This window comes from Ylistrum balloti, unplaced genomic scaffold (assembly GCF_031769215.1).
Source record: "Ylistrum balloti isolate Yb309-2 unplaced genomic scaffold, AGI_CSIRO_Ybal_v1 Utg369796, whole genome shotgun sequence".
NCBI lineage: Eukaryota > Metazoa > Mollusca > Bivalvia > Pectinida > Pectinidae > Ylistrum > Ylistrum balloti.
Genome location: NW_026781976.1, coordinates 25,023 through 42,237, shown reverse-complemented (window position 1 = coordinate 42,237; position 17,215 = coordinate 25,023). Strand labels below are relative to the sequence as shown.

Genomic DNA, 17,215 nt, shown 5'->3' with positions numbered 1-17,215 from the left:
ACACTGACCACAGGGAGGTAATCTGGTGCTGGAGTATAAACCGTTTCTGCAGACCTCTACAACACAAACTAGTCATTCTATGACCCATCCTTTCTTAAGATGTACTGTACTGACAAACAATTACTTTTCTATCACTTTAATTCAAAGTGAAATTACCTGATCACTTATGTCAATATATTCTATTTACATAGGTCGTGTTGACCTTAAGTATGACAAATGTTTTCTGCTAACATGTTCGTTTTTTTTCATGTAGGATTGATAATGCTTGCAGAAGTAACATTGATTCAAGATAATCTGGCAATAGTCAGACATGACAGAGGTAAAATCAAATTTACCTGGGAAATTTTCTTTCAGCACAAAACAATGCTAGCAGTTTGTCTAAGAAAGTCCTGTTTACGATTCTGTCAGTAATCCATACTGTAAAATAGTTGTAGCATTTTGTTTCCTACCTTTGCAATCTGAAGCATTAGAGTTGCCTCCCTTCTCTGTCCATGTACCAAGTGGACAGCTGCTACAAGATGTCATTCCCTGTTCTTCATTGTATGTACCAAAGGGGCATAACTCACACTCATTTACATCATTCTTGAAAGTTCCTGGTGGGCATACCACTAAAAAGCAACAGAAATATCTTTCACCATTTAACATCAATTAACGGCCATTAGTATGGTCTTGTTAGGATATGTTTATCAATTTGTCAATTTTTTATATCTAGGGTATTTCAGAATGTTTTAATATGCAGTAACCTACAGCAGACCCGAGTGCCTGCTTGATCACGTGTTTTCGTGCTGTCATCACACATCTGTTCATTAGTGACTTGGGTTTCATGCTCTGCAGTGATGTTGGGGCAATCTGTGATTCCGAAGATATTCTTCATTTCTTCCATAACTAATGTTGTTTTGGTGAAAATCAAAGAGGTAGCTTGTACACAATCGTGTGAGGCATCTACAGTCCGAGGGTCGAACTCAAGCGTGTAGGTACCAGTAAACTGCAGGGAAAAAATAACCTTCTTTCACACATGGTTCACACTTAAGGAAAGTATCAATAAACTGATAGCAAGCATAAACTTTGGTCATGTGAGGTTCACACTCAAGGCAGGTACCAAAATACCATAGGAAAAACTTAAACTTTGGTCACTAAGTGTTCACACTCAAGGCAGGTACCAAAATACCATAGGAAAAACTTAAACTTTGGTCACTAAGTGTTCACTCAATGTATATAATAGGTAGCAGTAAACTGTGGGAAAACATACACACAAGGAAGGTATATCAACTTTGGTGGAAACATCACTTTTTGGCTACACAGTGTACTTAAGGTAGGTAGTGATAAACTTCAGCACAATATAAACACTTCAGGGAAGTATCATGGAGTCGAACTTAGGCAGGGTGATATTAGTTAATTGTAGAGAAAAACATTAACTTTGGTCATTCTCCTTACCGAGTTGTTTATGATGTTGCTGAACTGTCCAGAAGTAATGGTGACAATGCTGATCTCACCGAGCAACACACAAACATTGCTGACCCTCTCCGAGACTGTCGGGTAGGTCTGCTGGATGCTGGTTATGTAATGACCCATACAATCCTCTGATATTACACTAGCATTGCTGATCGGCTGATAAACCAGGCGCTGAACTTGTCTAAAGGAGGTTTGTGATGAAGCTGTTAAACCAAAAGCACAGTTATCTTTTGGAACAGCACAGACTGTTTTACAAAACATATCTATCTTTTTTTTATTTTAAAGAAAAGCAATACAAAATGGCAAGAAGATTATGTCAATATATCCTTGGTATATAAAGAATTGCCATACTTCTATTCCAGCAAACACTTTTTCAAGACTAACCATTAATTGCCTTCTGTATCATTACACACATCACATAATTTTTTAGTCAAATTATGGGACCTGTAAGGACAATATCATCCAATATAACACATCAACTTACAGACACAAGATGGAACATGTGACGATGTCCAGTTACCACCTACAGTACATTCGGTGATGAACACATCATAGTTTGGAGAGAAGTCCTCGTAGAAGTAATAATCTTGATTACATGTTGCCTCACATCGATATCCCTTTTTGTCCGGAGTGGCCGAACAATTTAACTGACCATTAATCGGACTTGTTAGTGTGGAAGGATGGCAGATGTCTGTAAGATTGGAACATATGAAAATTTCCATGAAAAAGTGATCAGTTTAAACATACGAGATGCAAATAAATCCTCGCACTGTAGTTACAGGATTAATACTACACAAGACATCCAAAGTCATTTACTTTTACTTTCAGATAAACTGATGACGTCTTGTCTTCAGATAACAAGAAAATATTGACCACATCTATATAGCACCAATATACACAAAATTGGAAATTAAAGACATGACGGATTGTTCTGCATCAATCTCGATCTTTTCCTAGGACAAAACCAACATGGACAACTCTTCACCAAGCTGTATGATAAGCCTGATGATTTCAATTTTTCAATTGTAAATATTCCATTTCTGGTGACAACATTCCTGCATCCCCAAGACCTGTTCTCATTAAGGCTTTTTTCGTGCAAGATGTATTCAACTGACAAATTTGTGATACAAGGTTTCAAAAGATACATGTTAATGGAAAAACACGAGGAAGTTGTATGATTTTCATAGTGATCTCATTGAGAGATATTTTGTTTGTGAGTTTGCCTGTTGGTTCCGTTGTTGTATATCTTGTTTTAAACGTGACATTACTTACTTGGATTGACCAAGATTTACATGGCGAGTGTCATCGGTGCAAATCTTTCTTTTGTTCTTATTTTGCCCTAATTCCATTGAATCTGGACTTGGATTATGAATATGTCAACATGTTGATATTATCTTGTTTATTTTTGTAACATAAAACATAATTTGTACAATAAACAAGAAAATCACATTAAGTACCTGTGATCTCCTGAATTTCAATGACATTGATAAGAGACGGTACATTGTGGTGACAGTTTTTTACGTTTCTAATAAATATTTGGTTGTCAAATCACCAAATCATCAAATATTTCCATTTGATTGTGAAAAAATGTGATGGATATTGTATATGCCCAGTACACATATTTGTTCTATATAAATTGTATTTACTACCATAAACCTTTCTAATAGCTTCCTGACAAAGACACCAAACATTTATGTTTAAATCATATCTTTATGTCACCTTTTACTTTCACTTGAAACCAGCAGGTATCAGAATTTCCCCAAGTGTCTGTGATGTTGCCATATACAGTAAAAGTCTTATCTAGGGTCTCAGCAGATACAGGCACTTGTTGCGGTCCAAAGTCCAGTGTCCATGAGGAGGAGGATGATACAGAGAAATTTGCCGAAGAGATGGAGAGATTGTAGGGATGATCTTCGTCTGTTAGGTAGACAGTGAAGGATTCAGGACATTGAATTGTTGGAAGGCTCTCATCTGAAATGTACAAATTTGAACATACCTTATATGGGAGTTTGTTGTTTTGTTGTAGGAATATTCTATATGTTCTGATTGATAAAAAATACTCACAGATATTTTCATAGACCTAAATTAAGAAGAACCACTCGATGACCGACTATAACATCAACAACTCATCAACACTAGTCCTGTTCGTTAACATGAATTAAATTTGCTGTCATGCTTTAAAATCAAACTTTTTTTTATTGACAAACTATGTTTTAATTTTTATAAGAACTATCCGTGCTTTAAAACCTTGCTGTCTTACTGCTGCACATTGAAGAATTACACACTTATATTCTGAACAATTCCTACCCAGTACAAGGATAGTGATCCTGCACTCCTCCATGTTCCCCGAGAAGTCTGTAGCAGTGTAAACTATGGTCAGGTTCTCCACTGTTGGATCACTAGGATTAAAGTAAACAGGAGACACAGTGTAGTTAGCCAATGCTATGTTGTCATTTGCTACAGGCACAGAAATCATTGGTGACGAATACTTATTGACAATCACACTGTCCACTGGACATCCTGTAATGGTCGGTCGGATGACATCTGAAACAAAAGGTTTGGCATCATTACAACGATATCCTAAATATTTCACAATAAATCTTTAAGGCTAATATAATGCCCCTTTTAAAACGAAAGTAAAAAAACAAGAAAATGGGAAAGAGAAGGATTATAGTGAATATTACTGGTATCTAAAGTTAAAGAGACTGTAGAGACAAGTTATAGCTCCGACTTAATTCACTTCAGAATGTCAACTATAACACAATGCAATGACATGAATTCAGCAAAAAGACTTCAAGAGAAAAGTTTAAAGATTTTAACAAATTTGACCCCTGTGACTTTGAATGTAAGTCAAGGTAATTTCTTTTCACAAACTTTGTCGGGCTGCATTCTAGGAACATATAAGCCATAATACCTTTCATCCTCAAATTTTACCAGCCAGTGTAGGTTCATAAGAAGAATATTAAAAATAACTACAACAGTGATATGACATTGTTACAGTTAAATGTAATACTGTAGTCATCACTGTAAAGCATGATGGAACAACATGTTGTGTCAGGGCATCAGATGTGTTCTGTAATTTCTTTTAATAACCAGGTATTGCTACACAATATATCACTGTTGGCAACAGATATTTTTAAGCTACCTTTACATATTGGAAGGGTACTGTTCCATATCAATGATGAGTTATCTGGTGCTGACACACACTCCAGCTGTGAGTTGCCAACCACCTCCAGCTCTGGATCATCACAATAAAATTGCACTGTCCCTCCCAGAGAAAAGTCTGTCCCTACAAATGATCCTCCTCGTGGTCTTCCTGGATCTGGACACCTGACAGCTACACAGAGAGTCATACTAATTGTGTCAGTAATGATAACAAGACAACTGGCTAATTCAGCCATTCAGGTCAATTCAAAAAGAATTTCAAATATGATCATGTTATTTCTATAATCTCATCTAAAGTACTTGAACATTTACATCCAGGGTGTTTGACAGCTTCAGGGGTGAACATTTACATCCATCTTTAAATTTTGTGGGTTTTTTTTCAAATGGAGTAAAACAAACAACAAATACAACTTTGGAAGTCTGTGAATAGCAGTCATAACAAGGTTATCATCATTCAGATAAAAGCAAATCAACAGACGCTTTTCCTGTGTGTAAACAAACAAGTTTATGTTTTCATCCATATGAATATCAGAAATCAATTTCTCCTTATGTAATAAAATCCAACTTACGTAAGCAAACCAGACTTCCATAGTCCCAGTAGCCATCAGAACCACACCTGACTGTTTTGTCTCCTTCACTACTGTTGCCATGGAGATAATACAGAGCATCACAGGTGATGTTGAAGGCACTGCCGAAGGTCGTGCCTGTCACAAGCTCTACTTTTCCATTCGGTAAGTTATAAGGAACTCTGCAATTTATTTCTGAAAAATAAACACGAAATTCAAATGTTACTACATCCTACTTGATTTTGGCTTCAGAAAAGTGCTTCAAGAGTCACATTTTCTGATTCTCTCAAAAATGTTCGTCAGTTTTCCAAAAATAATCATTATATCCAAATCATAAAATATATCCTGAAATCAATGGCCACAAACTTTGAACAAAAGAAGGCTTTAAATGGAGAAATTGTACTCTGATAATAGCAACAAGTGCAGTTCAATCAAAAGTGCCTTTTACTGATATAACCGCCACTGAAGTCATGAAGCATTTTCGGCTGAGCTGGGCAGTGCCAACAAACCAACCAACTAACAAGTACTTTGTGAGCTCATAGTATACAAGGACATGAAATACTCTCACTGGATCAAAGTGGTGAGTATAAAACAAGCTTTGTTCATCTGTTTCTCCTAAAACATTGTTTTGTACATGTTAGAATGTAAAAATTGATCACATGGAAAGTAACTGGAGCAAGCCCTTGAATAACAAAATAAAAAGGGTATATAGGGCAGTAGGTATGCTACCACCAAGACAAGTTTCTCATGAAACACATAAGACTGATCACTGGTTTTATGTTCTTGTTAACATCAATATGCCAGCTAAACTGGTCAAGGTCTGTGTTACCAGAAAAAAAAGGTTTTAGCTAGTGGTCAGAGTTATTGCCCTGTTTGTTAATATCATCAATATGTTGAAGAGCACCAACATATGCGACACATCTTCTAGTTAATATTTACCTCCACATTCGTAAGAATCCCCTATTAGTCTGTATGTATCAGTAGGCTGATCATACAGACATTGCCTTGTCTTATTAAAAGTCTCCATGCCAGGAACATCACAGATGAGACTGACAACATCTAGGTATCGCATCACACTTGGGAAGATGACTGTGGCTGGCACAGAAGCATTGACCCACATGTTGGGCCCATCAGAAGGGCAAGTAGCCACTGAAATAGGAAAATTCATTATAGATATATCATATGTAATGGTTTACAGGATACTAAACATGTCTGCTAATAATGACTTTGTGGATATATCAACTCTTTAAAAAATCTTTAAAATATAAAAGATTGTATAACCATTAACACATTGTTACATCCAAACTCACCTGTACATAAGGGAAAGTCATAGTTCCAAAAGCCAGTCGACTCACACTGGATAGTATGACTATCATTGAGGACAAACCTCAGGTTACACCTGTAAATTAGGGTGTCACCAAAGTGATATGACAATTGTCTGTTCATGATGAAGCCATCCTGTGGGGTCGGGGGTAACACACAGGTAACAGCTGTTTAGAAAAATAGAGATGATACATAGCGGAAAATGTTCTAAATATAGGTCACAACTGTCATCAAATGTTAAAGTGTTTAATGAAGGTCACAGCTGTAGTCAGATGTAGAGGTGTTAAATATAGGTCACAACTGCTATAAAAAGGAAATTATTTTAAATACTAACACCTGCATGATAGAGATGACAGACTTACAAACACATGTGTGATTGAGATGGTAACGGTCCCCAGCAAGGGTTCCAGTTTCCTCTATAGGTATGAAGTACCCCTGTGTACCATTGGCAGTGTATAACTCATACCCCAGGTTACAAATACACTGGTATCCTCCAGCAAAGTTCTCACAATCCTGGCTGCAATTGCTGCTATTAGTGGCACACTCATCAATATCTTAAAAAGATAAGGAAAATATAGTTTTTAAATGAAACAACAAGTCAACTCTTATTTTCAATTTGCCTAAAAATATTGCGAACAGTACACAAGAAACAACTATTTCTGTTGGTATGATAAACAAGATATCATTTCACAGCATTATATGCATGTACAGTATGTGTCATTTCCAAGATATTTGGTTATCACCTATCCTGACCATGTGGTCCGTTTTTCAGATATCTGGAGAACACCTACCCTGACAGATTGGTCCATTTTTCAGATATCTAGAGAACACCTACCCTGACAGCTTGGTCCATTTTCCAGATATCTGGAGAACACCTACCCTGACAGCTTGGTCCATTTTCCAGATATGTAGAGAACACCTACCCTGACAGAATGTTCCATTTTCCTGATCTGTTGAGAACACCTACCCTAACAGATTGGTCCATTTTCCAGATATGTAGAGAACACCTACCCTGACAGCTTGGTCCATTTTCCAGATATGTAGAGAACACCTACCCTGACAGCTTGGTCCATTTTCCTGATCTGTACAGAACACCTACCCTGACAGAATGTTCCATTTTCCTGATCTGTAGAGAACACCTACCCTGACAGAATGTTCCATTTTCCTGATCTGTAGAGAACACCTACCCTGACAGAATGTTCCATTTTCCTGATATGTAGAGAACACCTACCCTGACAGAATGTTCCATTTTCCTGATCTGTACAGAACACCTACCCTGACAGCTTGGTCCATTTTCCTGATCTGTAGAGAACACCTACCCAGACAGAATGTTCCATTTTCCTGATCTGTAGAGAACACCTACCCTGACAGAATGTTCCATTTTCCTGATCTGTAGAGAACACCTACCCTGACAGAATGTTCCATTTTCCTGATCTGTAGAGAACACCTACCCTGACAGAATGTTCCATTTTCCTGATCTGTAGAGAACACCTACCCTGACAGAATGTTCCATTTTCCTGATATCCAGCTTTACAGTGACACATGTAGGACCCCATTGTATTTATACAGTTCTGACTGATTTCATCACAGGTTGTGTCATTCTCACACTCGTCCACATCTGTGAAACAACCATGCTTTATATGACTGATCAATCAAAACCAGCAACTTTAAGCATAAAAAACAAAGCGTATACATCTGGCTGAACTTCTGACACACATATGTATATACATATATATATATATATATATATATATATATATATATATATATATATGTATATCTTATCAAGCTTCGATAACTTCTAGTTTGACACATGATACATTTGATGATAAAGGTTGTAACATCAGCTTTTCCCTCCAGATTGACTATTTCTTGAAGTCTGCTCATTATGTCTTGTTTGATAAGTGATCTGTCTTTTTATCTATAAAATAATTGATAATCTTTGATCTGGTTTGGCTTTTGTCTTTTAATTCACGAATCAAAAGCTTCCCTAATGCTCTAGTTAACACTGTTGAATTTTTACTCTCAACAAACGAAAGATTCACCCAAGTTCTAGTTAACTACATGAGATGTTTTTACCTTCACAAGAGGGAAGGCTACCAAAGGTCTGGTTTGCATGACATGTTACTGTAGATGTACCAATGATCAAGAACCCAGCATCACAAGTCAGTGTAGCAGTATCCTTATAAAGCATACGGAGCCCTGGTGTATCTACCTTGCCATGCTCTATCTCTGGTACCGGACAAGACACACCTAACAATGAGAGAAAAATAGGTTTATTCATATTTCTAGAGAGTGAGATTGTAAAATCTGTAAGTGAATGTCCATATTGTCATATTGAACTCTGGTCAAAAGCATCCATTTTTCACAACCCTTAAAATAACAGAACCTTCATAAAAACAAACCCCTTAAATTGGTCATATTCCCAGAACTCTTCTACATTTATACAAGGACAAACAAAACCTCCCTACTTTTAGATCTGTATCATCAACAAATACTAACGTTAAGAGATATTGTATAAATAAAATACCAGAACAGAACAGTTTATTGTATAGAACATGTACACTGACTTAACATAAAAGTAACATTTGGAATGGCAGATCTACACAACATCATAATCATAATACTGCCATTTAAGATGGCTAAAAAATTACGTTCACAAGAAGGTGCCTCTTCATTCCAGGTGCCATTAGAAAGACAGAAGAGAATAGCACTTCCCAACAGCTGGAACCCTGCATCACACGTGTAAACCACACGACTCCCAAAGTCCCATCCAGAACCGCTTTCTAGGACTGAGGTGGCATTTGGTACAATCGCTGGCAAGGAACAATTCACCGCTGGAAAAGAAATTGAGAAGTCATTTGATGGAAAAATGATCTTAATTAGTCATGAGGTTTTTTTTTATTCCTTTTTAATGAGTAACCAGGTCAGGATGAAACCAAAATCAGGTGTCAATCGCTAACATACTGTCCTTCACATGCAATAAATGATTGTGATTCTTATTGCTTTTTAAATGCTACAAATTATTACACAACTCACCATAACAGGACGGTACAGTTTCCCACATGCCATCCTTCTGACAGACTACAGTCACATTACCAGTCGGAATATGACCGTCTTCACAGCTGTAGGTCACAGACGAGCCATACTGAACTCCCTCACCATGCAAAAGGTAGCCACTCTTTACAGCAGGTGGTGGCCCACAATACCTGGCTGCACAAGGTAATAAGTTTTATTGTAGTAGTTCTGTTTCATCTTGTACATTGTTTGTATTTTACTGTAGAAACCCATTTAATGAGCATGACTTTGACTTATGTGTTCATGACATTGATCATGTGATCTCTCATGTCTTTATTACCTTAACAGTTATATGACGTCATGTCCTCCCTTTTCGTTCACTGGTACAGGTGTGGTTGACATACACCGTATCCAATCAAACTGATTTCATTTACACCTCATCTCCTATTATTTACCAGTTTGGAACTTAATGATATTTTTACCAGAAATATTACGAGCTTAAAGCACATTTGTGGGAGTAACAGTGCATATCAATTTTAGGTCATCTTGAAGAGAGTATTTTAAAGTTAACACCACCTTGATCTGACAGGTTCCTAAACAGGTTTTACCTTGACATTGTGGTATGTTTATCACGTTCCAGATTCCTCCATACAAACACCTCATCTCCACATACTGTTTACTGGTGTTGTTGTCGTGTTGAAATTCTTCCTCCAGAAATGTGTACCCAGGCTTACAGGAGATATTAAGGAATGATCCAAACTCATACGATGATGAAGAGGGGGATACCATTGTGTTGTTGTTAAATGTGGGATCAGGACAACCTGTTGAAGCGATTGATTGACATAAGTAAGAATACTTACAGGAATTTGAGACTGGCAACATGTTCACAATGTTGAAGATAATCTGTGTTAAAAAGGTTGATTCTAATATCAGTTTCTGTATGATGGCATCTCATTTACTGTCATGAGAAACATAATTTAGGAAATGAAACTGTTACTCATTTTACTAAGTCACAACCTGGTCAGGATTTATTAGTGTATTCAAGATATTGTACACAATTATATCATAATAAGTTGTTGTTTTAATGTGCAGAAAAAAATTATTGACCTGATACCAATATAAACAAATACTTACCTATAGAAAAGCGTGCCCGGTACCCTTTGTACTGGAGGAGGGAATCAGACCTAAGGTTTATATGTAGCTGGTTAGTAGAACTCGTAAGAGGCGGTGGTGCCAGAATTCCTGTGAGTCCTAAACTACCAGTCGGATGAAGGGGTTCTCCTGTATCGTTCAGTCCATCATAGATCTGACCACGACACATTCAGATATAGATCAGTAAGAGTCAGCTAGGATAGCTGTAACCACTTTTGAAACATATTTGCCCACAACTGATTTTCATATATTTCCCATGTTAGATAGAGAACAAAACAGAGCTACTAGAAGAACCATCAGATGTATGTTATACATTTTGAAATCTGTAATTTTGTATCTTAATCATTTTTACCTGTAAAAAGTCATATCCGTCTTCTAAGTGGAATTCTTCATCAAACAGCAGAGTAGGGCGTCGGCCCTGTGAGGCCACTAAAGTCCAGGAACAGTTCTGGTACGCTGGGTAGTTGAGTACCCCATATCCTGGGGAAAACACCATCCCCATATCTTCATTCAGGATGACGTCACAACCTGTAGGGGCAATACTAAACTGTTACATTTGTAAGTCACATTTAATGTTTATTAAGTGAAGCTGTAGGTCGTGCAAACTACCTTGTTGATAATATTTCATGTACAGACTGAACAAATTATTTAGACAAGCAAACTCGAGTGCATTACTGTAATATCAGAAATTTTCATGGAGATCAATCTTTTTTTCTCAAATAAAAAAAATGCAAATGAAAATTGCAGTACCTACTATGTCCCTATGTAACTATTTTGAAACTAGTAACTACTGTTTTCCTGTCCTATGTAGGTAACTTACCTTCAGTGTAACTAAATCTGAATCCTCGATGATATTGTCTGGAGTAGGATGTCTTCACCTTCATTGTTATATGTAATGCATTAACAGAGATGACTGTGGATGGTCCTCCTATAGAGCTGAATACCGCCAACACTTCACCATATACATTGTTATGTCTGACAATCACGTAGTCCCCTTCATCCAAGTCCAAGTCTAAGACCTAATATCAGACCAACAGAATAAAGTTACACAACAGCACTAAATGGTAACCTAGGTAACATGCTTTTAGCAATTAATGCATCTGTACTAAAGTTTCCAATATGTAATTTCATGATACTTAAGCAAATCAAATAATTAATCAATGGAACCTAAAGGTAAAGACTTTTGGTGAAATAAGGCCTTGAGATTGAAAGTCTGCTTACAGGGAAGAATTAAGTTTGCAAAGTGTCCTTAAATTCCACAGAGCAATAATGATTTAATCTAAGTGCTCCATACCAGAAGTAAACATTTCAAACTCAAGGGGGAAACGTATGCACAGAACCTGATAATGATGGAACAGCCTGTAACAGGTTATTCTGCTAAACTGACATTTCATGGTTAAATAATACCTGCAGCATGACATTCCATGGTCAAATGTTAACTTAAGTGTGACATTTTGTTGACCAGCTTGAATTGTTATATTTTGAGGATTTGTATTACATAAAAATTTGGTTGCTATATGTTACCTGAAGCTTAATAACATTTCTTGCATGCTGTGGGGATATGATCCACTCCAAAAATTCACTGATGTAATATGATGGATAAAATGGTGATGTGACTTCCTGCAGGGACAGATTGGCCACCAGGGGGAGCCCTGTGACAGGAATATTGTGTGTCACTGAAACAAAAGAACATACAGACTCATCAATACCTAGCCATCTCATTGGATTAATGTTGATGTAAATTTACTTTTGAACACATCAAGTTGTGTTACAAGATCCAAATTTTATATCTTCTCAGCTTCACAACTTTTATAAAGAACAATAGATTATACTGAAGTATATAGATTAAGGACGTCTTTATATTACATGTTTCCTGTAAACTGTAAATCAATTGTTATCGATTTACCATACAATTGTTGACTGCCTGGATCAAAATATCAGACATAAGCAAGGCTTCTAAAACAGTTTGACAAAATGGATGCTTCACAAATTAGAATCATATGGAGTTAAAGGTTTTCTCTTTAAATTGGTTTCAACACAATTTATATAACAGAGAATAAGAGAAATAAGTGAAGGTTATATGTCAGCATTTGACCTTGTTCAAGTAGGTGTTGCAGTCCACTCGGTTCATGGTTGGTATTGCTTTTAATATATATAAATGATATTGTTGAATTTGTTTCCAACAAAAATTTAATTACTTGCAGATGACACCTCTCTCTTTGGTACATGTGATAATGATTCCATTGAATTGGCACAAAATCTTGCTTCAGGCCTGGCTAATATTGAGATGTGGGTCAATAAATAGACATGTAATTCCTCGGAAAATCAACCTGTAATTTTCTCAAGGACAACTGATAAGAATCATCAGTTGGTGACTTTTTATAATCAACCATTTACTGGAAACAAACTACATACACATGCATCTGTGATTTACACCAAGTGGTGATGCCAGAATCCAGACGTATCTAATATTTATGAAGAAGCATTCAAATGATTAAGTATTTCAGGATTATCAAAAAGTGAAATTGATCTAAAGTTTAAAGTCAGTTACCTAACTGAGCTGTTGATGTTATACCAACAGACTAAGTCTGTTGTTATTCTGATCCTAAATGTGGACTAAGTCTGTGGTTGTTCTGATCCTAAATGTGGACTAAGTCTGTGGTTGTTCTGATCCTAAATGTGGACTAAGTCTGTGGTTGTTCTGATCCTAAATGTGGACTAAGTCTGTGGTTGTTCTGATCCTAAATGTGGATGAAGTCTGTGGTTGTTCTGATCCTAAATGTGGACTAAGTCTGTAGTTGTTCTGATCCTAAATGTGGACTAAGTCTGTGGTTGTTCTGATCCTAAATGTGGACTAAGTCTGTGGTTGTTCTGATCCTAAATGTGGACTAAGTCTGTGGTTGTTCTGATCCTAAATGTGGACTAAGTCTGTGGTTGTTCTGATCCTAAATGTGGACTAAGTCTGTGGTTGTTCTGATCCTAAATGTGGACGAAGTCTGTGGTTGTTCTGATCCTAAATGTGGACTAAGTCTGTAGTTGTTCTGATCCTAAATGTGGACTAAGTCTGTGGTTGTTCTGATCCTAAATGTGGACTAAGTCTGTGGTTGTTCTGATCCTAAATGTGGACTAAGTCTGTGGTTGTTCTGATCCTAAATGTGGACTAAGTCTGTGGTTGTTCTGATCCTAAATGTGGACTAAGTCTGTGGTTGTTCTGATCCTAAATGTGGACTAAGTCTGTGGTTGTTCTGATCCTAAATGTGGACGAAGTCTGTGGTTGTTCTGATCCTAAATGTGGACTAAGTCTGTGGTTGTTCTGATCCTAAATGTGGACGAAGTCTGTGGTTGTTCTGATCCTAAATGTGGACTAAGCCTGTGGTTATTCTGATCCTAAATGTGGACGAAGTCTGTGGTTGTTCTGATCCTAAATGTGGACTAAGCCTGTGGTTATTCTGATCCTAAATGTGGACTAAGTCTGTGGTTGTTCTGATCCTAAATGTGGACTATGTCTGTGGTTGTTCTGATCCTAAATGTGGACGAAGTCTGTGGTTGTTCTGATCCTTTGTAAAATGTTCTAATGATCTATACTTCTTTGTTGACTTTTTTCTGACTTCTGAAGTGGAATGAAAAGGACAAAATGATACCTTACTTAAGATGGCTTTAGTTCTCTATTTCTCAGTCGTCTGTTATCTATAAGTGATACCAGTTGAAACTTGTTTACCTGTAATTTATTAATTAGTAATCTTACCTACTTCCCACTGAGCTGTAAAGCCATTGAATGAGTTGGAGTGGTCAGAGCTGAACTTGATGATGAGCAGATTATTGGGACTTATCACCTGAACATCTGTTAAGTTTCCTGAATATCTGTCCACATATTCCGACATTGAAACAGTTCTCCCACCAACAAGTACTCTCACTTCATCAAAATCTGGCTCCGTTTCTATTTTTGAAAACTGAAATATAAAAACATTTGGGTTTATTGACCATAACTGATTTCCATTAACATTTTTTTAGAACAACAAATTGCTTTTTTTTAAAGACATATAATTCAACTGATTTCACATCAGGTCAAGTACCTGCACTTTGACAACGCTACATGGAGGTCCTTCAATCAGCCATGAACACTGTGTATTGTTAGGATATTGTCCAGGATACCCGGGTGAAGACAGCTGTCCCTGGTTACTCATCACATGGAAATGACACTGGTCAGCTGATATAGAGGGAAGTGTGTAAAACAGTGGCAGACAACATATTAGAAGTTCACTAGGAATATTCAAAAACATTTTATGATTCATATAAAATAATTTTCTGCTGTGCTCCATTTTATTGTATCTGATCAGTTTTACAAAAAAGTTCTCCCTGTGTTCATTCTATATGAGCAAATGCTGTATTATGCAAGAAGAAGCAGACAGGACAAAATTCAAATTTTTTGATAAAGAGTATGAACATTCAGTAAAATGGTTACCACTATGATTTATCAAAGTCTTGGTGTTTTCAGTTAGGTAAATGCCTTTACACTCAGAGTTGACACAAGACATTCTTATTTGGTCGGATTAAGAGACAATGTAGATTTTAATACTTAATTCAATACTTTGTAATTTCGCCAAAAAGAAGTAGAAATGACGAAAGGAATAGTTATAGACGCCTTTACTACTCCTTTTCGGGGTTTACCCCTACCGTGCCACTGCTGGGCTTCGAACTAGCGACCCTTCGGTCTCTAGCCGTACACTCTACCGCTCGTGTAATGGAAAATTCCCACTAGCCGAGACTAGTAAGACGACCTGGACTAACATCTACAGATATATAAATAAATATTTACATTATACAAATCACCAATAGAGTGTATATTTCCACAGAGAAGATTAATTTTAATAACTTACGACAAGATATTTCGTCTGAATCGTCGCCGCAGTCATCTTGTCCATCACACCTCTTCTGGCTATTGATGCACACGCCATTGTTACATCTGAAGCTACCTAGAGATCAGACAAATGTGTAGGACGCAAAAACAACTTGAGACGTAAATTTTTTAAAAAAATGGAGATTTCTTAGAAAAGCGAGACCTACATACCTCGAGGACAGGCTGCATACTGACATATAAAGCCCCTCCTTTGGTCACAGTTTCCCACCGCCCACCGGCCTGAATCACTCAGATATACACAGCCGCCGCGGCGGAGGTCGGGCTCATTTACATCCCAGTATCCCTGCAGTATTGTCCCGTTTTCGCCACTTGACCATTTTGCGATCAGTCCATTAGTTGATGGTACATCGGCAAGTAGCTGAGATGCAATTTCTGTTTCTGATGCCCAAGTTTCACCGGTCAGATTTTGCAATAAGGTTAAACCTGAAATATAGATACAAATATTGAAAAGTTAAAATGAATTATGGTTCACGAGCACATGTCCATTGGTATCTAACTGTGTGTCGGTGTTAGATTTAAACCTGGACGTTGTTTTGCCTGTTGGTTTCGTTGTTGTAAAACTTGTTCTCGTTTGAGAACGTGACATGACTTGGACTGACCATAAATTACATAGTGGCTATCGTCTTGAAACAGAACACCTGGTCTTATTCTCCTTGTGCCTTTCAGGAGTCTCCATGTAAATCTTTCTGTGTTCCTATTTTGCTCTAGTTTTATTGAATTTGAGTCTGGATTATGTCCATGTTGACATGTTGGTATTTGTTGTTGTTTGTATAAGCACCTTTCCATCTGTTTAATGTGTTTAACGACGTATCGGTGTGGGAGCACCTCTGTACTTCTATAAAACGATGTTTAACTGTGTATCATATAAATTAACAGTGTTTAACTGTGTATAAACTATATTTGGCTGTGTTTAACTGTGTATAATCTATATTAAGCTGTATTTAACTGTGTATAATCTATATTTAGCTGTATTTAACTGTGTATAATCTATATTTAGTTGTGTTTAACTGTGTATAATCTATATTTAGCTGTGTTTAACTGTGTATAATCTATATTTAGCTGTGTTTAACTGTGTATAATCTATATTAAGCTGTGTTTAACTGTGTATAATCTATATTTAGCTGTGTTTAACTGTGTATAATCTATATTTAGCTGTGTTTAACTGTGTATAATCTATATTTAGCTGTGTTTAACTGTGTATAATCTATATTTAGCTGTATTTAACTGTGTATAATCTATATTAAGCTGTATTTAACTGTGTATAATCTATATTTAGCTGTATTTAACTGTGTATAATCTATATTTAGCTGTATTTAACTGTGTATAATCTATATTTAGCTGTGTTTAACTGTGTATAATCTATATTAAGCTGTGTTTAACTGTATAATCTATATTTAGCTGTGTTTAACTGTGTATAATCTATATTTAGCTGTATTTAACTGTGTATAATCTATATTTAGCTGTGTTTAACTGTGTATAATCTAAACTAATCAAAAATAAAATCAAAGAATTTAAAACGCAGACAATATGAAGAACAGAAAAGAATTAGACAATATGAATACAGCGACAAAAATTAAACAATATGAATACAGACACAGAATAAGACAATATGAATACAGCG

At 36.5% G+C, this 17,215-nt stretch overlaps 1 protein-coding gene across 1 annotated transcript in view; it reads right to left on the bottom strand.

Moving 5' to 3' along the window:
- LOC132544396 (sushi, von Willebrand factor type A, EGF and pentraxin domain-containing protein 1-like) overlaps window positions 1-17,215 on the bottom strand; it is a 33,483-nt gene that overhangs the window by 1,624 nt on the left and 14,644 nt on the right. The window contains exons 5-26 of the mRNA XM_060207984.1: window positions 15,810-16,017; window positions 14,750-14,936; window positions 14,422-14,626; window positions 12,201-12,352; window positions 11,497-11,695; window positions 11,029-11,204; window positions 10,659-10,830; window positions 10,133-10,345; window positions 9,546-9,719; window positions 9,161-9,343; window positions 8,586-8,759; window positions 8,002-8,124; window positions 6,869-7,060; window positions 6,123-6,332; window positions 5,187-5,378; window positions 4,598-4,789; window positions 3,760-3,996; window positions 3,172-3,423; window positions 1,937-2,143; window positions 1,435-1,655; window positions 748-985; window positions 450-608 (exon numbers count right to left, since the gene is read on the bottom strand). Of these exons, the coding sequence (XP_060063967.1) occupies window positions 450-608; window positions 748-985; window positions 1,435-1,655; window positions 1,937-2,143; window positions 3,172-3,423; window positions 3,760-3,996; window positions 4,598-4,789; window positions 5,187-5,378; window positions 6,123-6,332; window positions 6,869-7,060; window positions 8,002-8,124; window positions 8,586-8,759; window positions 9,161-9,343; window positions 9,546-9,719; window positions 10,133-10,345; window positions 10,659-10,830; window positions 11,029-11,204; window positions 11,497-11,695; window positions 12,201-12,352; window positions 14,422-14,626; window positions 14,750-14,936; window positions 15,810-16,017 (4,266 nt within the window). The remainder of the gene's footprint in view (window positions 1-449; window positions 609-747; window positions 986-1,434; window positions 1,656-1,936; window positions 2,144-3,171; window positions 3,424-3,759; window positions 3,997-4,597; window positions 4,790-5,186; window positions 5,379-6,122; window positions 6,333-6,868; window positions 7,061-8,001; window positions 8,125-8,585; window positions 8,760-9,160; window positions 9,344-9,545; window positions 9,720-10,132; window positions 10,346-10,658; window positions 10,831-11,028; window positions 11,205-11,496; window positions 11,696-12,200; window positions 12,353-14,421; window positions 14,627-14,749; window positions 14,937-15,809; window positions 16,018-17,215) is intronic.